This window comes from Gouania willdenowi, chromosome 6, assembly GCF_900634775.1.
Source record: "Gouania willdenowi chromosome 6, fGouWil2.1, whole genome shotgun sequence".
NCBI lineage: Eukaryota > Metazoa > Chordata > Actinopteri > Blenniiformes > Gobiesocidae > Gouania > Gouania willdenowi.
The window spans coordinates 17,090,391-17,111,112 of record NC_041049.1 but is presented as its reverse complement, the minus strand read 5'-3'; the positions used below and the strand labels follow the sequence as shown (position 1 = coordinate 17,111,112).

Below are 20,722 nucleotides of genomic sequence, written 5' to 3'. Positions count from 1 at the left end.
ATGATGATGGAAATGATCTTGATTAGAATATAAACTGAAAATACAAGAGTCAGTCTTGGTCCCACACCAGAGATGACCAGAAATGATAAAACTATAGAAATACTGTAAATCTATTCAGGAGGCATCAAATACTGTTTAATTCCACTTATTTACAAAATGACATTCTTTAAAATGTGTGTTTTCACTCATTCATTCCATCATTATGTTCTATAGTGTTTTTTTCAAAGTATTCTAAGCAAAATGTAGTTGGACAAAGGGTACTTGCATTCAGAAATAAGAAAAAAGTTTGAGAACCACTGGCTTAGAAGACATTTGATTGCATTATTGCAAAAAAAAAAGTGTTTCCTTATCTTTATTAGTGTAAATATCCACTAACAGACATGATGAGCCTATTATGAAATGCATGTAATGACGTTTTTACGGTGTGCATGTCTTTTGTTTTTAGTGTGAGGTGGAAATAGCCTGTATCTTTGTTTGTCCCTGTGATTCCTGGCCCTTCCGTTTCCGTCCCTGCATGAGGGCTGTGTGTCTGAACACGTTGTAGCACTTTCCTGGTGGTCCCCCAACTATTGCAGCACGACTGATAACATTTATCTCACCTCCCCATCATTTTCCCTCCAATGCTCAACACCAAAACCCTGCACATGAACAAATATTATTATAAAAAAGCTGAATCTAAATCACTTTCACAGGGCAAACGTAGCCATTCAAATGTAACAACTCGTGAGTAAAAGACGGAGATTTATTTTTTTGATCTCATCCATTATAAGGAATGACACTGAGTCAGATCTGCACCACAATGAGTGAGAATCAGATTAAAATCATCCTGTGTGCTGCAGCAAAGCAAAGATCCATCCTGACACTGGCTTTCATTGAAGTAGCTTTATAGTTTGTTTTTTGTTTTTTAAATCTTCCCAGTGCCACTGAACCATCAAACCCAGAGTACCAGCACTTGGCTAATTACTGGATCCAATTCACACACTGAATCACCAGAAGCTCCTGTTGTTGGAGGAAAGCTTGTCACGCTCTTCTGGAGGTCAATACACTTCTTCCTTTACCTGCACGCTTCACTTCCACTACATTCTGCTGGTGCAAAGACTCATTCCACCAGTATACAATATGTGTTTATTAGTGTTTCTTATCAGTTTCTGTGCAGATTAGCAGTGGTGGGAAAAAGAAACAAGACAATGTGTTTCAGGGCTTTCATGATGACTATATTTCTTACAGGATATGAGCTGATAAACACTTCCTGCTTTAGAAAACTCACTAACTCACTCGTGTTTCCACTTTCAGATCAATTTGACTTTAATCATTTTTATAAATATTTCTATTCATATTTATTTTTACATTCAACAAAATGTAAAAACATGGCAATTTGAGTATTTTGACAAGTTTTGCCTCATTTACAATATTAGACAATTATAAATTAATTAATTTTATGTTTCTACTTATACTTTTTGAAGATAAAACCTATTAAAACAAACAAAATAATGACCACCACAATTTAAAGATCTTGTATTTAATTCCCAATACAGTAAAAACAAACATGTTATTTTTCTAAAAAATTTTTTTTAATAATAATACAACTTTATTGAACATTCTCTTATTGTGAATAATCTGTCATGTTTTTTAGGCTAGTTTTTAGAGAATGTTTTCTCTCGCGCACATACACACCTAAATATGAATTAATTATTATTAATAAAAGCAAAAAAACAACAACACATTGATATAAAAAATGATTAATTCTGTGTTTTCTTTGTTTTTAGGTCCTAAAACTGTTTTGTCTGTGATTTGGTCAACAACTTTGATGTTGGTTGAGTTATTTGACTTATATTATCTGCTGTAGTCGATTGGTTTAAATATACATGTTTAAAGTTTTCTTACAAAATGGATAGTGAACAAAACTATACATAAAAACGTTCGTCAGTGTTTTTCAACTGGCGGTCTGTGGGCTAAATGCAGGGGTTCCAAGCTCTTGGTCCACCAAAAAGACAAAAAAATAAATAAAACGCCTGTCATGAAATGTGGCCAGAAATTCATACAGACATTGAAGGCTATAAACACTTGGGGTGTCCCGATCCGATATCAATATCGGTCCGATATCAGCCTGAAAACAAATATTGGATTCAAATTTCCAAATTAATTTTTTCCCATTTCATTTTTTATTTATTTTATTCAATTGTAGAATACTGTAGATATTGTGTTGAAGGTTAAAATGTATGTAACCAATTGATTAATAAAAAAATAGCTACTGTTGCGGACTACTGTTCTCTGTTTGAGTAACATCACTTGATCAAGCTTTTTCTAACATTCCACACGACAAAATAAGTTATTATTTTTTTATTAAAGAAAAAAAGTAATAAAAGTATGTACGATTCGTGCTGATATCGGATCAATATCGGTATCGGTCGATACGCAAGGCTGCAATAACGGTATCATATCAGAAATGAAAAAGTCGTATCTGGACATCCCTAATAAACACTCAGCATAGGCTATAGTTTCAAGTACACAGTATTTCTAAAGCTTTGAAGTAAAACAGCTTACGTGTTAACAATTAAACTCTGTATTAATCACATAAATTGATGATGTACGTTAAAAACATAAAGTGTTCCAGCTCTGTTATCGACACAATTATTAAAACAATTCTGAAGTATATTTTTTAACAACCTCTCAACATCAGAAAACTCTTTAAACAATCATTTAAAGCAGCTTTGATGTGACCAACAGGCTCATCATCGCTTTGACAGTCAAAGAAACCCTCTTTTCATCACTGCCTTTAATCGTTTTACATAATGTGAGACAAATAATTCAAAAAAGTCATTCTCTATTGAAGCATGTTAAATAATTGTTATGAATTGTTGGTGGTGGTCAGAGGGGCCAAGCTTCTGTCAGTACACCCCAGGGCAGCTGTGGCTATATTGTAGCTTACCACTACTTGTATGACAGGTGTGAATGAATAATGTTTTCTGAATGCGTTTTGAGTCTCCTCAAAAAAAAAAGCACTGAATAAATCCAAGCCATTATTATTATTTTTATTATTATTATTATTATTACAAGATGTAGAGGGTACGAGTGGTATCGCAAAATTGAATAAAAAAACACATGATCTACTACACACCACATTTTTATGTATATATTCCTATTGAGTTAAAAGGTCATATGTAAATATGTAGAGAGTTAAAGTAGAAATAAAAAAATTTTTTGTTTTTTTTGCTACAGCAATTATTATTATTATTATTTTTTTTTCATTTGTAAAAATATTGTATTGTATTGTTATCGCGAACCCAATTGTCGTATATCACACGTGTGTCAAACTGATGGCCCGGGGGCCAAATCCGGCCCTTTGGAGCATCCAATTTGGCCCGCAGGAGAAAGTAAAAATGACAGAGAACATATGAATCATTGTGTAAATGAAACTCAGCAATATTTGCAAGGCTTACAGTTTTCCCAGTGCTTATATCAAATGATGGCAGTCATTTTTAGTGTTAAACCTTTCATACAAAATCACTCAAATGATTATATAATATTTCCCATAATTAAATAGAAAGGGTCACAAAATCTAGGAAATGTTAAGGTGAAGATCCTGATGTGACTGATATCTGTCACTTATTGCTTGAGGTCGATTTCATACATGTTTTGTATTTTATGTATACGTAAAAGTGTAAACTAGGGAACAATAATGTTGAAACAAATTGTTTTCTCGCATGAAATCTGTGGCCCAGAATTGTCATTCATAGGGAAACGTATGAATAGCCTGCCAGTCAGGTTTTATTTTATCATATGTATTCCTAGCTACCCCGCTAACCCTTTTATTTTAACCCTAACCCAGGAAATACTTTTATTTCCGTATATGTATTTTTAACCTTAACCGAGGAAATACTTATATTTCCGTATATGTATTTTTAACCTTAACCGAGGAAATACTTATATTTCCGTATATGTATTTTTAACCTTAACCGAGGAAATATTTATATTTCCGTATATTAATTTTTAACCTTAACCGAGGAAATACTTATATTTCCGTATATGTATTTTTAACCTTTACCGAGGAAATACTTATATTTCCGTATATGTATTTTTAACCTTAACCGAGGAAATACTTATATTTCCGTATATGTATTTTTAACCTTAACCGAGGAAATACTTATTTTTCCGTATATGTATTTTTAACCTTAACCAAGGAAATACTTATATTTCCGTATATGTATTTTTAACCTTAACCGAGGAAATACCCTAAAATGTTATTTCTTTCTGTATATGTATTTTTAAAGGTGGAATTTGCCGTGTTAAATGTGTTAAAATGAAAAAAACATATATGATAAAAGTGGGTTTCGAACCCAACACATTAGTGGAAGAAAGGATCCTTGAGTGCAGTGGATTAAACCACTCGCTTATGTAGAAAAAGTCCGGAAAACGTACGTTTTCGTATCAACAGACACTTCGATTTAAATATCGCGATGCTTCGGTATTTGTCCCTGGTTGTGTCCTGTGAGTGAGAGCTGTGTCTCTCCGTCGTCACTGAGCTCCGTCTCCATCCCCGGGAGGTTGAAACCCAGCAGGTCCTGCAGGTGTTTGATGTAATCGATCGCAGCCCGCAGCGTCTCCACTTTGCTCAGCCGCTTGTCCTCGCGCTCGTGCGGCAGGTGTTCTCTGAGGCGCGCGTAGCCTTCGTTCACGCAGCGCACGCGGTGTCGCTCCCTCTCGTTCCTCTTTCGGATGAACGCGGGCTCCACGGTGTACTCACACACCCCCAGCGCTCCATGGAAGGGGAAATACGGCAGTCTGCGGCAGGGCGACCGCTGTCCGTGCACCGAGTCAACGTAGGCAACCTCCAGGTGGAAAGGAAGGCCCACTTTGTAGCGCGCTATGTGATGCTCTATGAACTCCGGGCTGTGGTAGGACATCCTTCTAGGGCCACTAAAGGATGAGGAAAAAAGGTACAATATCAATAAATCTTCATTCACTCTGCAACAAATAACCTTTACATTTACATTTACCTCCTCCTCCTGAGCCAGAGTCCCCTCACTCACCTCCACAGCGGTGCTTTTAAGTCTCCAGGGTGGTGACATCTCTAAACCGAGCCCCCTAAAGGTGTTTGTTGTGGGTGTGGGTGTGCAGACCCGGTGGGTGTGCTGCTGGGCGGGCATTCAGGCAGGTAGCCCTCTAATCAAGATAAACCTCTCCACACACAAATCTCGTTCTTCCGTTGAGTGATTTCCGTTCCAAAAACCAATCATTAAAGAAACTTTGGAGTGGTGGCTTGTTCCTCTGGATGAAACGAGGAATGGTTATTCAAAGTCAGAGGTGATGACTGGGACGGTCAAAGACAAAGGTTTACTGTTCCAGAGAATCCTATTGGTGGTTTATCATCCTGTAGCAGCTGCAGAATATACATGTATGTAATGTATGATAAAAAAATAAATAAATACCATAGTAGGTCGTTATGAGTTAAATGTCATAATTATGAGATAAGAAGTCACAAATGTGATATGAAAATCCAAATTATGATAAAAACATTTTTAAATAATGGATCAAAAATTAACATTTATTTTTTACTTTATTTATTTTTTACTTTTTAAAATTGATCTTTATAAATGTATTTAATTTTTGTCTTTTTTTATACTTTTAAAGTAACGCTGTCTTTGACTTCTGTGATTTTTATTTTATTTTATTTTATTTTTTTTATCGTAACCCAGTGATTCTCAAACTTTCTTGGATGGTAACCCCAATTTGATGAATTTCCGTTGACCCCAAAGACATTTTTTTTTTTTTTTTAGAATTCGTTTTTGATCAGATTTTTTAAACTGTTACAAAAGTTTTTTTTTTTTTTTGTTTTTGTTTGTTTTGTTTTTTTTTACTGAATTTTAGATGAACTAGAGTCACATTTGACAAAGTGAAAGTATGGAATTTAGTTGTTTAAGTTTGTGTGGTGTTTTAATTTCATAAAAGAATCATTCAAAAACATTCAAAAATGTATTTTAATTTTCAGAAATTTCAGGCGGCCCCATTTAAACTCCAAGCAACCCCACATGGGGTCCCGACCCCAAGGTTAAAAAACACTGCCGTAACTCCTGTGATATAATCTAGTACTGTGATTTTCTCATATGGACAAGGTTTTACATTCTAAGTTTAAAAAATATTAAACTCAGAATGTTTAAGACTGTAATAAATTGTTTATTACAGTAAATAACGAGACACTCGTTTTTACAGTGTAGTAATGGATATTTACTCTGAAGCACTTCATCAAAAGATTAAGGACTTCACACTTAATTATCATCTATACCTTGAAGTATGTGACAATATGTTGGAATTAAACCTCTGGGGGAAAATTCCTTCCACCAAAAAGTGTGAGAGTTCAAAATGGAAATACATGTGTGAAATATATATGCCCTGAAATATGGCGGCATCTCCAGCAGCCTGGAACCTTGTAGAAAATTAAACAATACTATAGAGGCTGTGAAAGTAGTATAAGTAAAATAGCAGTGGGGGGGGTAAAGCACGCTGAGGGAGTCAACAAAAATAAACTGGATGTGTTGGATGTCGTCATATCATATGAAGACACTTTAATATTGGATAAAAACTGATTTGTTCTATTCATGATTGACGTAATAAACTTCTCTGCACACAGGAAAAAGGAAAAGTTAAAAAATAATATTTAAAAAAATAAATAAATGCAAGGGCATAGCGGGGTGGCTCAGCCGAGCCCGGTCCCTCGCCTACGAACGACCGCCAATGCTCACGCACTTAATCGATAACGCGCATGCGTCGGAAGGCATGGCCCCGTTTCGGGAGCTGTTGTATTGGTATGTTGTGGTTTTTAAGCAATTTTCTTGTTTATTTGCACAGCGTTTCTGCACTGAAACTCTCGCCTCCTGTCCCTCGGTGGTTTATCTTTATTCCTGTCCTGCTGTAACACCTTAACGCGTTTTGCTGAGGTGGTTTTTACCGGACGTGCGTAAGCTAAGCTAACGTTAGCAGCCTATGTTTTTGTTGTTGTTAGCTATTATTGTCACATTTGTCTTTTAATCCTTTATTACTTTGCAGGGAGAAGTACATAAAAACCTTTCACTGTTTGTTCCACTGATAGATGGACATCGACTGTTGAGAACAGGTATTGTAACATTCATAGTGTGTGGGTGTTGGTTTTCCTTCTAATGTAAATAGCTTTGTCCATGGTTTGGATTTCTCTACAGCTTTTAAATGTTCATTCCGCATAATTATAGGACATGCAGAAGAATTCCATTGTACCTGTTTTTTTTTTTAAGCCGTGGCTATTCATAAGGAGCGCCCCTCATTGGCCAGTTTCGGTGACGTGATAGGTGCACCACGTGACTTAAAGTTCCGTCAGTTTTATTTTATCTCATATTTATTTTTAGCTACCCCGCTAACCCTTTTATTTTAGCCCTAGCCCAGAAAATACCGTAAAATGTTTATTTTTAAAGATGTAGTTTGCTCTGTTAAATATGTTAAAATGAAAAAAATATATACATGACAAATGTGGGATTCTAGCCCACGTTAGCGGAAGGAAGAATCCTTGAGTGCGGTGCCATAGACCACTCGGCCATCCTGGCACAGTGAAAAAACACAGGCACATTACGCTTATGTAGAAAAGGTCCAGAAAACGTACCCATAGTCCCAGACTATGTCTATTGATACGTTTCCGTATCAATAGACACTTCTTTCTTTACATATGGCAATAAACTTTGTTCTATTCTATTATGTATCTTTGTTGTTGTACATGTCTTTTTTGTTTTGTTTTTCTCTTTCCAGGATGAATGAGATGAATCTGAGCCCTGTGGGCATGGATCAGCTCAGTGTGTCCTCAGTGAGTGGCAGTCACATGGGTCTGCCCACCTCTCCCACCCACAGTACCATTCCCACTCCAGGTATGGAAGCCACAGCCAGCGTAGCACCTACTGTATTTAGTGGCGGTCATACATGTGTAATAAGCTGAGTTCATGGTCACTTGTTAAAGGGATCCTCCACGGTTTTTACAAATGTGGCCTAAAACCTTTGAAATGTCCTTATTAGAAGATCTATGCCTAAATAAATGCATTATGTGGCACCATATTTGTTTTATTAACGTTTAAAACTGGGACTACTTTACCCTGTGCACCGCCACGTTGATATGACGTCATCAATGACGTGATTAGCCCTTTTTAGTCCATTGAGTTCTATATGAGTTTAAGTATTTAGAATCATTTAGCAGCATTTTCAGTCAAAATGACAAATTGTGCTGCTTCGGGTTGCTCTAAAATACAGTAAAAATTCAAATATTCAATGTCACCCTCTTTTGTTTGCTGAGAGATGATAAATTCAAACTGTGACCCAAAAAAATCTTTGGCCACAGAGGGCGACAGTTTTTACTCTCCTGCAGTGAATCCTGGGCCGTTTCTCAATCTGTGTACTTGTTCGGACTTGTGTGCTCGTGGACTTGTGAAAACGTTCACGAAACGTCCACGAGTCCTGTTCCAATTCTGAATCCGCTTCTCAGCAAGTCCGCTGTAAATCCACTGATGAGAATTTGCTCCGCCCATTTTATTGAGCATGCACCAGAGGAGACTTGTGCGTACTCCGCCAGCTATATTTCCCAGCATGCACTTCGAACACGCGCATGATTTCAAAGATGACGGAGGAGGATAAGCCGCACACGTGTAAGTTAAAAAAAAAATACATTGACCAGCATATTTAACATAATAATAATATTGCACTAGATTAGGAGTTTAATTTCGTACCTGAAGTGGTTCAGATTCTGTTTTGTCCTAAAGGAAATATTTTTGGGACAGAATTTTATTTTTTATTTTTTAAATGTAATACCTAAATCATGTAATTATTCAATATCATTATTCAAAAAGGAGAATTACTTTTATACATTATTGTTATTAATATTATTCTTGTTAGTGGGCCACCTTTCCAAAATCTATCCAGAATTATTTATTTATCAGTTTTTTTTTTTAGCTTATTTTTTATCAATTATTATGAATGCAATACCTAAAAAATCTAATTATTGAGTAACAATTCAAATACCTTATTTCAATATAAAATATTTTATTATTGTTATACATGAAACATTCTTAAAATTTGTTCAGAATTTTTCAATTTATCACCAAATGTTTTCTTGGTTTACAAAATAATTCAAATGTACAACTACTACATCTACTCAATGATACATATTTTCTTTGATGTTCACAGTGGAGTGCACATACTCCACACTGTTGCGGACAACGATGTCAGGAAGTTAATTTTGTCCCAAAATGACGAGTATGCAAAGTCTGCGCTTGCGCACTCCGCAAGTCCGTTCTCCAAGTTTGGTCCCACGAGTCCGTCCCAAGGAGTTTACAAGTACCAAGTATGCATACTTAGAATTGAGAAATGGCCCTGGTTGCCTTTATTTACATGCACACCGAGCTCTTCTTCTCTCCTTAATGGCGTCTACAAAACAGCAGAGTGGGAACTGTCGCCCCCTGTGACTTTTTTCGGGTCACGGTTTTAATTTATCATCTCTCAGTAAACAAAAGAGGTTTACATCGAATTTTTTTAAACTTTGACTGATTTTTAGAGCAACGTAAAGCAGCACAAGTTGTCATTTTGACTGAAAAAGCTGCTAAATGATCCTCACCTGGGCCATCACTGTGGTATGTTAAGCAAGTTCCTTAACCCCAGGTGCAGAGGACAAATTCCATGTATGTAAACAACATTACATGGCCAATTAAAGGTGAAAGCCCCGATTTAATAAGGACATTTCAAAGGTTTTAGGCCACATTTGTAAAAACAATGGAGGATCCCTTTAGGAAGACATAAACAATGCTCCAGCGTCTCTGTAATGCGTTTATGGATGTGATCGTAAATGTTCAACGTTGAGCTTTTGTTCATGTCTGTCACTGTGTTTTATGTTGTAGGGATGCCAGTGGCCATCCCCAGTCTGGGTCCTTCCCTCGGGTCCCTCCCCTCCGCCTTGTCTCTGATGCTTCCCATGGGTCCCCTCAGTGACAGGGGGGTGATGTGTGGCCTACCAGAAAGAAATTACTCCCTGCCGCCTCCTCCGTATCCTCACCTGGAAAGCAGCTACTTCCGACACATACTCCCAGGTGGGTTCATCTTTAGATGTAGTTTTTTAAAACAAAGTCTATTATTTTAATTTTTGAATAACACAGATAACATCATTCGAAACACATTTTTTTATCATTTCATTTTTCCTTTTCCCCTCCCCATCCCACCCTATAACAGAAGGCCAGATAACGCAATAATTACAATTCACAAGACACACAAGAAACAAGAAAAAAAAAATCAAGACAGTACAATAATAGAAGTTATATCACATCAACAAATGCCATGTGTTCTCTGTTTCCAAATAAGTTAAAAAAGGTTGCCAGACTTCATAACATTTTTGTATTGATCTCCTTGTGGAGCAACGCATCTTCTCTCAGTATGTGACCCCTTTGACCCAGCCTACATATGTGGGTGGCAACGCCTCTTTCCACTTTGGTTAAAATCATCCGTCTTGCAAGAAGGGTGCAGAAAGCTGTAATATTAGCCTTACATACAGCAATATATGTACACAGTTCCACTGTAGTATTACATATTGTTGACAGTTTTAAAAATGGATTCCCAAAAATGGTTACATTTTGGACATACAGTATCCAGAACTTGTGTATTAAAGTGGCTGGTTTTTGACGGCATCGGTCGCATGCGGGGTCAAGGTCATGTTTTGATTTTTGAAGGAATTAGCTATCTAAATTAATCTACTTTAATTTATTTTATACTTTAGTTATCTTATATTTCTAATAGTGCTGTCACTGAAAATGTTTAATGCATTTCACAGAAAACATGTATTTGTGAATGTCAACTGTCTCCCATAAAACCTGGTTACTTTGATATGCCTTGTTTACAGACAGATTTTAAAAAGATCTCCTTTCAGAGTTACAGTAATGAATTACTTAAATTATTAGTTTCAAGGCACCCCTTTGGAGCGTTATTTATTTGAGCACTGGAGCTAACAGATTAGAATCAGTTGAATAAATGGGCAACTTTTATCACATGTGATTGTCAGCATTTTGAAAAATACAACATGAGCAGTAATACAAGATAGAACAAATAGTTTCTGTGTTTTCACTGTTGTTTTTGTGTCATTTTTTTGTATTTTTGGTTGTTATTTTTTCTAGTTTTTTCTCATTCTGTATGTTTTTGTTGTTTTGTGTGTTTTTGTTGTTTATGTTTTGGAGTCATGTTGCATCTTTTTCAAATATTTATTTGTAATTGTCTTGTGTGTTTAAGGGGGTCATTTTGTTTATACTTTTTCATTTTTTTGTAAATTTTTTGCTGTTTTTTGTTTGTTTTAGTGTCATTTTGTGTGTTTACTTTTCACATTACATGGTCAGGCCCCTAAATATATCTCGGACTTGTTGTGCCCCTACTCATAAGGGCGATGCCTTTGGTCTTCAGGTCAGGGTCTCCTAAAGACCCCAAAAACTAAATTTAAAACCAGAGGAGACCTGGCGTTCCAGGCTGTAGCTCCCAGACTCTGGAATAACCTGCACCAGTCTCTCAGGGAGCTCAACTGTGTGGACACTTTTAAAAAAACTGCTGAAGACTACACTTTACAGAAAAGCTTTTAGTTAACTGGATTTTAATTTTTTTTTATCCTTTAATGTTGCTGTTCTTATGATATTTATGCACTCTTGTTTTATTATTCTATTGTGTTGCACTTGTACTTTTACCACAACTCTGTACAGCACTTTGTGATTTTATCTGCAAAAAGCGCTTTATAAATAAACTACTTACATGGAAGTCTATCTGACTTTGTGCTGAGATGCTTAGTTGTAGCGTGAACACTTGTTTGATCCTTTTTCTTAGGTTTTTCCACAATGAATGTTAGTCTTTCTAAATAGAAAATTAAATCAAATCTTAATTATAACTAAAAATTCAACATAAAGGAATAAAACTTCTCATCTCTTGCTCTTTAGGTATTTTGTCCTATCTGGCAGACCGTCCTCCACCACAATACATTCATCCCAGCAGCCTTAACATGGATGGAACCCTATCTGTGCCCAGCAACAACCCCTCAGGTCTTGACCCTTATAGCGGCCCTGGAGGTCCCTTGGAGCAGGGCCTGGTGCCCATGGACTCCAGACAGGTCAACGGCCAGGGAGAACTCCACCAAGCTGGTGCTCATGAGCTGGATTCAGCAGGACTGGCCATGGAGTCACGTGTCAGCAGCCCCATGTCCCCCAACCGGATGGGAAACGAGCTGGCGACCATGGATGGAGTCGGGGTGGTTGCGGTGTCTGATGCACAGACGCAGCCTCACGACGGCCTCACCGGAGTGGACTCCTCTGGCAGGGTGATGCCTCTCCATGGGCCCCCCGTGCTGGAACTACCAGTGGTGATGGAATCAGATCATATGGGAGGACGAGTGGGCAACTCTGCTGGAGCAGCAGGAGGACTCGGGGAGCAGCTGCACTCCAATGGGGAGCTGAACTCGGGGGTGGTGAGTGTGGTGCTGACTGGGTCCATGGCCAGTCAGAACCAGCTGGAGTCGGTGGCTCTTCATGAACACTCTGGGATGGTCCTAGAGGCTGTCAATGTCTCCCCTATTACAGCAGAAGTGTCTCTGGGGCCTGAAAACAACCTGGTACTGGTCAACACCAGCCTAAGGCTGGATGATTCCTCTGCCAACAAGGACGACATGGTCAATGCATTCACCATCTGTAAGTAACAACTATTACATTATTATAGTCACCAACAGAGGATGTGTTTTGAGATGCATGGATTTATGCTGCATTCGATTGCCCACCTCCGAGGTAAATGCCTTTAATTCAGTAAGCTCGGAAAACATGACTGGCCAAAGCAAGATGTTTTTTATATTTTTCGAGGAGCAAAAATGCACTTTAAGACTTGAACGCACCAGCGAGGAGATTCCTGAATGCCTCATTGAACCATAGACTGTAGAAAGAATGGATTGAACTATACGAGCATCATTACTTATGCAGAGCAGCGTTTAAGTGAACAGAGTCGGAATGGAAATGCAACTACAGAGTTATTCTACGCTTTTTGTAGCACAAATACCAAATTAGACGACATGTAAAAGTTGAGGAGAAAGTGACTGTTTACATGAAACATAATTCTGATTGACTTGGATTGCTTGTATCCTGCTTGAATTCTCGACTCAGGGTCCCAAGCTCAAAGACCATTTTATTGCACTTCTTCGATTCGTTCTGTCAGATTTGTCTTGGTTCTGAGTACAATCGAATGCAGTCTCCTCTAAATCTGATGGAAAATAAAAACCCTGTTGAGTTTGACTTTGTTCTTAACGTTAGGGTGCACACTGTGTGAACGCTCCTACACCTCAGACTGTCCTGAGCACGGCCCAGTCACCTTCATCCCTGATGCACCCATCCAAAGCCGGGCTCGCCTCTCCCTGCCACGACCGCTGTGCCTGAGGATCTCTGTCACTGATGAACCACTGGGTAAGAGATAGACCTGGACAATATATCGAGAAATATCGCAATTTATTTTTCGGCGATAAAGAAAATATCGATGTTTTCATTTTATACCTACTGATGATGTGTTGTTGCAAAAAAATAAATAAATTGCAAGTATTCTCATATTTTTTATTAGAATACTCATTTTAGGAGTCGCTGCTTTTGCTGCTTCCCAGAACAGCATAAAAAGCACAGTTAGTTGAATGACTGAGTGCGTCCTAACCTTTAACAAAGAGAACACACTCACATGTGCTGTCCATTAAAGGAGAAAAAAACAAAAATGGCACATATTGTGCAGCTGTTTGTTAATAAACATGCCTGTGGCATTTTGCATCAATAGATTTAACCCCAAATTGGGAAGACTTTATCATGTTAAAAATGTTTACATTCATATTGTATGTTGCCATTTTGAGAAAAAATATCGAGATATGAATTTTGGTGCATATTGCTCAGCCCTAGTAAGAGACTCATCACTGCACCTAAGCTGGAACTCATAGAACGACACATTTGTTATTCTAGACCATGAAGTACAGTTTTTGAAGTTGCTACAGAGTATAGACAAATGCTTCTGGGTTGGAATATTCCCATCCTGGTGTCAGGGTCTTTGGTTTTTCATTTATCATTAAATGTGTCCAGTATAGGAATACAAACTCAAATAAGTTTATACTTCAGCAGATTCTGCTTTTCCCCTTAGGATGTTCTGTTTTTAAAATGTTTTTCTCTAAAGAAATAATAGGTTTTTTTTTTTTTTTTTGCACAATTGTGACCGCAGATATTTAGACCATTCAATCGATGACCCTACAATCTTTGACCATCTAATATTTGGGAGTCTAAAGGATAGAAAAGGTTTCAATTGATCAAAGAGGTTGGAAAAACTGTTGAAATAAAGTGAAATCCACACATAGTATTAATGGGTTTTCTGTTACACATAGGGCAGACTTTCAAATATCAAAGCCAAACTCCTGTACGCTCATCCTGTCTTTAGCTGCTTCCACCCCTCCATCCATCGTGCACTGATGAATTCAAATCAGACAAAACAGAAAAGAGATTAGCAATCATAACACATGATTTAAGGCTTTTAAATCACCTATTTTGTTGCTTGTTTGGAAATTCTGGTGGTCATCTTAGCCAGATGAAAAAAATAAAATGCATTTTTTGCTGTCATGTGATTGGCTGATCAATTTATTAGTGATATAAAGTTAAATATATCCACTGATAAAGTAAATACTTTTACTAATTTCATATTTACATCCATATTTCTAAAACCAATAGTTTTCTCATCTTCTCTTTAGGAGTGTTTGCACGTGAAGTCATTCCTGTACGGACCTGCTTTGGACCAATGGTTGGTCAGCATTGCAGCGATGTGGATCTCTCCGACTGGCCGGAAAAAGACACGCCCCAAATATGGAAGGTTTGTGTCGCCTCCTTTTTGTTAGACTGCAATTAAGACACAAGGACATCAAATTAATGTGATTGTGATACGTTTGTGTTTTATACATTTTTTTATGATAGATGTATCACAACAATGTGCTAGAGTTCTGCATTGTGACGACAGATGAGAACGAATGCAACTGGATGATGTTTGTACGGAAGGCCAGGTGTGTGACAGCACACTGATGTTGGAGTATTAATACAGTACATCAGACATTGGCGATTGCTGGCCTGGGGCCCACATGTTGCCCTCTATCTGATTTTATGCTGCCCCCAAAAGCAAAAGCACAAAGTGGCTTTAAAAACACAAAAAATGACAGAAAAACACCCAATATTTGCACAAAAAAATCAGAGGATGACCACAAAAAGACTGAAAAATAACTAAAAAAGTATGAATACAAAATACTCAAAAATGACTCCTATGACACAAATTCACTCCAAAACCACACAAAATGAGGGAAAAGCATAACAAAATGACAATAAACGTACACAGAATGACAGAAAAATATACAAAAAATAAATAAACTGGCTTAAAAACCACAAATGACAACAAAAATACACAAACGGACTCCCAAAACACACAACAGAAATACACTCCAAAAACACATAAGATAACAAAAATAACAGAAAAACATGTAAAACAACAACAAAAATACACAACATGACTCCAGAAACACAATGACTACAAATAACAATGTAATATACAAAATGACAACAAAAGAAAAACACACCAGCGCTTTGTTTTTTTAATTTTATTAATGTTCCATTTTGGACATTATTCTGAATGCTGACATTAATCTTTATAACTTGGCCCTTGGATCTGACAGTCACATTTTCATGGCCCCACTGTGATAAAACTTGCCCGTCTCTGCAGTTCATGTTGTCATAGTTGCCTTTGTTTTGATGGTAGGAGTCGTGAGGAGCAGAACTTGGTGGCGTACCCTGCAAATGGTAAACTGTTCTTCTGCACAACCACAGAGATCCACCCAGACCAGGAGCTGCTGTTCTACTACAGCAGAGACTACTGCAGGCTGCTGGGTGAGGGGCAGCATGCGATGTTTAGTGGCCATCACGGCTTTGTTGCTGAATCTGTTGCCTGTTGTTGCTGTTCCTCAGGTGTTCCCCAGTTGCCTGAGGGTCAGCTCTGCCAGTGTGGCAAAGAGTGCACCTCCTTTTCTGAGCTCAAGTCCCACCTAAGCAGCCACGCCCAGCCTCAGCACATCCACAGTCCGCCCCAGCAGGACCACTCCCAGCAACAGCAACCGCAGAGGCAACAGGAGCAGCAACCACAACACCCACATCAGGAAGAGAAGCTGACCAATGGCACGTCGAGCTCCTCCTCGTCACCCTGGCCGTGCCACAACCAGTCTGCAGGACAAACCAACGGCAATGGCAGCGGCAACAGGGGCAACAGCAATAGAAACACCAACAGAGTGAAGGGTCAGGGCCACGTGAGGGAGAAGAAGTTCAAGTGCAGCATGTGCTCGCAGGCTTTCATCACCTCCACTAAACTCAATGTGCATTTCATGGGCCACGTTGGGATGAAACCTCACAAGTGTGAATACTGCAGTAAGGCCTTCAGTGACCCAAGCAACCTGAGGATGCACCTGAAGATTCACACAGGTACGTAAGAGGATGGCCCAGCACTGCTCCAAACGCAACCAGCTATATATAGTATTAGGGATGTAACGATTAATCGTAAGGCAGTGAAAAATGAATTCATAGGTATCACAGTTCACATCAATGCTCTGAAAATTGAATCGCAGTACTTTTTTTAAACAGCAGATGGCGCTATATATATACTCATCCAAAGGTGTTGGTGGCGGGCGGAATCTGTTACTACTTTCTTTCTGGCGCCTTCTACTCTTAAACATGTTCATAAATGATTCCTTACCCCTTTAGCACCAAAAGAATATCTGTAATATTACATGAATATCTGTAAAAGGCATGTTTTTTTATTAGCTCTGTCTGCTAGCATAGCATTTCTTCTTCACTGCCAGAATAACTGCATGCCAACAGACCACTGGGTTACCACCGCCCTCTGCTGGTCCAAACACATATCTGATGTAAATACAGTGCAGACTGGTTTTTTTTTGTTAAAGTCCAATTGTTAAGGCACAAAATAAATTTTCAGTTGCACTTTTAAAAAGAAAAAGAACTATTACGTAGTTTTGCATTGGTTACTATAGAACCAGAATTTAAATTAATAGGCTTCTTCTTCATTTGTATTATTCCTTTATTTATTTCATTCAAGATTTATTTTTAGTTAAATTGCATTGTTTTGAATAGTTTATCAAGGGATTCTTTTGACAATGAAAAATAAAAAGAAAATAGTGCAGTATTTTTTCCCCCAAAAAATAAAGGAATATTTTTTAGTCATCATTTGTCCACAGTCCCATTTTGTAAAATAAATCGTGAGAGAATCGTATCGTGAATCAAATCGTATCGGGAGTTGAGTGAATTGTTACATCCCTATATAATATGTTTTAATGTGTTTGGAGTTTATATATATTTAGAGTTGTAGTTTACTTAACCTTGGAAAAATGGTGAAATACAGTATTCACTCTACTTTTGACATGTATACCATCTGTTTCACAATTGTTACTCTTAAAATGTGTTTCTATTTTAGTCTGAATCCCATAAAACAAAAACTGCTCATTGGATGAAATAAAATTGTTTTTTTAGGTTTGCTAATATTTGAATATAAAAATAAGTTTTGTTCATGTTTAGCACATTTTGCCAGGCTATACAAACTTGAATTCATGTAAGTGATGTTTATACACTATTCATTCAAAATATTTCCCCAAATCAGAAACTGTATTCTTCAACAGAAAGAGAAGAAAAATGTATCTGTTTAAAGGGATACTCAACCAAAATCACAATGAAAGCTCAACTGAAAGACAAATACATGTAACTATTATTAAGGATAGCTGACTTATAAGCTGCATATGTAATAAAAAAAAACACTTTTGATGAAGTTAAAGGCGTAGACTTTGATGTTTTACTGTGTCTGTGGAAGGCATGCCTAGATCTGTAGTAAGATGGCTGATAGGGGCATCAAATGCTGCGCCCACCAGCATTTTCAAAGTAAAGTTCCTTGACTGGTATCTGAAAAGTGGAAGTGACCTTTATTGTAATTTAGTAATAGTTTTGGAACATCCAAGGAAGCACTTAGAAGACATTGGATTGCAATGCTGTTTCACCATAGACTCTCTATGGGAGTGGAAATACAAGAAGTAATCCTCATGTGATGACAACATTATATGTCAATGCTGGTCAAATCTCCAAAAGGCCTCTGTCAGAGTATGAAATCAGGAAAATATTATGGGGCAATTTTGGCTAAAAAATGGGGCCATTTTTAAAATGATTGGGGGCCATGGAAAAAAACTGTAATTGGATACTTTTATAGATCAGTGATTCTCAACTGGTGGGTCGGGACCCAAAAGTGGGTCGTGGACCTGTACTGGGTGGGTTGCGGACAGCTAGTCAAAAATAAATAATTAATTAATAAGCCTTTTATTTTTAAAGAAACTTTTGTTTTGACAGGCATGCTGTGAAATGATTGCTGCACAGGAAAATGTTTGTTTTTAACAGCTTTTTTTCCCCAAAAAATTAAATTTGGTTAGTTGAATTCTAAAATAATTTGGGTCGCGATTTAATGACCATGGCAAAATGTGGGTCCCAGGGTGAGACCAGTTGAGAATCCCTGTTTTAGATTAAGATGCACTTTAGCTTCTGTCAACGTAAATAAATGAAAAGCACTGCCTTTCTTTTTCAAAGAGAACTTTGTAAGTAGTACAGCAGCTTTTACAGGAAGAAGACAGATGTAGGGAAACTATGGGTTTATTTAGCTCTTAACAACCTTTAAATATTACACAAAACCTTAAAAACAGCGATGCAAACAGAAGTGTAATAGACCTACAGTTTGTAAAGAAATTAAAATAAGATATATAGAAAACAATTCCCAACTTATCGTGTAAACAGGTTCCTTACAAACAGAAATGAAATGGAATATATCAACTCTAGAATCTGCTTCAGTAATTGCATTTACACATTAAAAAAAGCTCCCGTGAACAGTGCTCCAGAGAAAAATCAGTTGTTGACAAAAAAACTTGGGGGGGTAATTTTGGTCCATGGAACATGGTTTTTGGTAGAATTCTTGGCTACAATGAAGCCAAATGGCCCGTGGCCCTCGCTAATTTCCGACACTAGCCTCCGCCCACATTTAAAGGCATATTACATGGATATGAAGGCTAACCGTTGATATAAATGACATTTCTTACACAAATTAGGATCAAAGTTAATTATTTAGCTTTCTAGCTGTCATCTGTAGTCCATTCCTGTGATGGGTTGGTATCCCTATGCAGACGTCTGTCAAAGGCCTTCATTCCTAACTTTTCCCAACAGGTCAGAAGAACTACAGGTGCACAGTTTGTGAGAAATCATTCACCCAGAAGTCCCACGTTGCCTCTCACATGCTCATCCACACTGGCTCTGAGAAGCTGAAGTGTGACCTCTGTGAGCGGGCGTTCATCAGAAAACAAGACCTGAAACAGCACATGTTCTCCCACACCCAGTACGTAACGCATGCATTCACCTCAATTCTGTCCTTCTTATGACATATTAATCCTTTTTGTTTCTGTATCGTTTTTACAGCGAACGGCGGATCCAGTGCCCAAAGTGCAACAAACACTTCATAAAGACCAACCACCTGAAAAAGCACATGAACTCCCACGAAGGGCGGAGAGACTTTGTCTGCGAGAAGTGCCACAAAGCTTTCCTCACCAAATACCACCTAACGCGTCACCTGAAAATATGCAAAGGGCCCAAAACGGAGCGTACGTCCCGCAAGGAACAGGAGGCAGAAGAAGAAGAAGAAGAGGAAGAGGAGGAAGTGGAGGAGGACGGAAGACGAGGTGAGGACAGACTCCTCGACTCATCCAGTAATGAAGACTGTGGTCTGGATGTTGGAGATTATAACTCTGAAAAGTCTTTATCACCGTCTCATTGACAAGGATGAGAAATACCTTTATTTTATTGAAATTCCTAAAATGGTGACAATTTAAAAAAAAATCACAACTGCTGCTTGAAAACATTGATTTTTATTATTTATTTAATTTTTACAGAAGTCTTTTCTCTGAGTTAACCTTAAGCCTGGTTTCTGATAACATTTGTATAAGCTATTGATTATTCATTCATTCAACCCTTTTTCAGCATCTCACTGACCACTGTCACTTATACATTCTGTACAAAACAATAAAAAGCCTTCATATTTCTGTTGATGGACCTTTTTTTAAAAAAAAGAAAAAAACTGTTCTCTGTTTGAAAGAAAGTATTTAAAATATTGTGATTGTTTTCACATGTAAGGAAATGCTGATTTTTTAAACTAAGGTTTTGTTTGACTTTCTTGTGCCGCTGATTGAAATCATGGCATTTTGACGAGCACTACAAATTAAATGTGTTTGATATCTTTATTTGGTGCACTATGAATTGCTTCTTGTTTTCTTCACAGGACCGTAAAACTAAATCAGTGTCCAAGGAGTCGGATTAATGCTGCATGTGCCTAGATTTCCGTGCTGAATTGGCGCACAGTGGACAAACAACAACAGGGCTTTTGGTTGAGATAGTCAAACTGTGTTGTGTGTAACTTTGTTCACATGTCGTAGATGCAAAAATTATTAATAAAAGCAATATTTTAGATACAATTTCAGGAAATGACTCAATAGTTGTAAAAAATAAAATATAGTAAATAAATAAATGTAAGTTTAAGCTGTTTCTGTTGTGTCTTTGACTGTTTCTCAGTCATGGTA

At 37.6% G+C, this 20,722-nt stretch overlaps 2 protein-coding genes across 7 annotated transcripts; one reads left to right on the top strand and one right to left on the bottom strand.

Moving 5' to 3' along the window:
* Positions 1-3,370: 3,370 nt before the first annotated feature.
* Positions 3,371-5,270, bottom strand: LOC114465710 (achaete-scute homolog 4-like). Of its 3 annotated transcripts, XR_003674334.1 has the most exons (3): positions 4,998-5,070; positions 4,216-4,917; positions 3,371-4,083 (listed from the first exon to the last, which is right to left on the bottom strand). XR_003674334.1 is itself a non-coding variant. In XM_028450904.1 (2 exons), exon 2 carries the CDS (start codon positions 4,902-4,904, stop codon positions 4,446-4,448), a length of 459 nt encoding a protein of 152 aa, XP_028306705.1. In that variant the 5' UTR covers positions 4,905-4,917; positions 5,031-5,270; the 3' UTR covers positions 3,371-4,445. The 3 variants fall into 3 exon arrangements, 2 of the variants coding, with proteins under 2 accessions (XP_028306705.1, XP_028306704.1); XM_028450904.1 differs by having other exon boundaries at positions 3,371-4,917; positions 5,031-5,270; XM_028450903.1 differs by having other exon boundaries at positions 3,371-4,917.
* Positions 5,271-6,739: 1,469 nt separating this feature from the next.
* prdm4 (PR domain containing 4) lies at positions 6,740-20,386 on the top strand. 4 transcript variants are annotated; one of them, XM_028450418.1, is made up of 12 exons: positions 6,740-6,803; positions 7,045-7,111; positions 7,771-7,886; positions 9,900-10,088; positions 11,964-12,707; positions 13,317-13,466; positions 14,774-14,892; positions 14,994-15,079; positions 15,823-15,950; positions 16,029-16,535; positions 19,320-19,488; positions 19,569-19,923. In XM_028450418.1, the coding sequence occupies exons 3-12, from the start codon at positions 7,772-7,774 to the stop codon at positions 19,921-19,923; spliced, it is 2,562 nt and encodes an 853-aa protein (XP_028306219.1). In that variant the 5' UTR covers positions 6,740-6,803; positions 7,045-7,111; position 7,771. The 4 variants fall into 4 exon arrangements, with proteins under 4 accessions (XP_028306219.1, XP_028306220.1, XP_028306217.1 ...); XM_028450419.1 differs by having other exon boundaries at positions 15,823-16,535; positions 19,569-19,646; positions 19,708-19,850; XM_028450416.1 differs by having other exon boundaries at positions 15,823-16,535; positions 19,569-20,386.
* The last annotated feature ends 336 nt before the right edge of the window (positions 20,387-20,722 follow it).

Excerpts from the sequence above, each read along its gene's own strand:
- LOC114465710 (XM_028450904.1), bottom strand. The coding sequence starts at position 4,904 with ATGTCCTACCACAGCCCGGAGTTCATAGAGCATCACATAGCGCGCTAC.
- prdm4 (XM_028450416.1), top strand. The coding sequence starts at position 7,772 with ATGAATGAGATGAATCTGAGCCCTGTGGGCATGGATCAGCTCAGTGTG. Across the intron at positions 10,089-11,963 it reads CTTCCGACACATACTCCCAG|GTATTTTGTCCTATCTGGCA; the intron begins GTGGGTTCATCT and ends CTTGCTCTTTAG. Across the intron at positions 19,489-19,568 it reads CACATGTTCTCCCACACCCA|CGAACGGCGGATCCAGTGCC; the intron begins GTACGTAACGCA and ends TCGTTTTTACAG.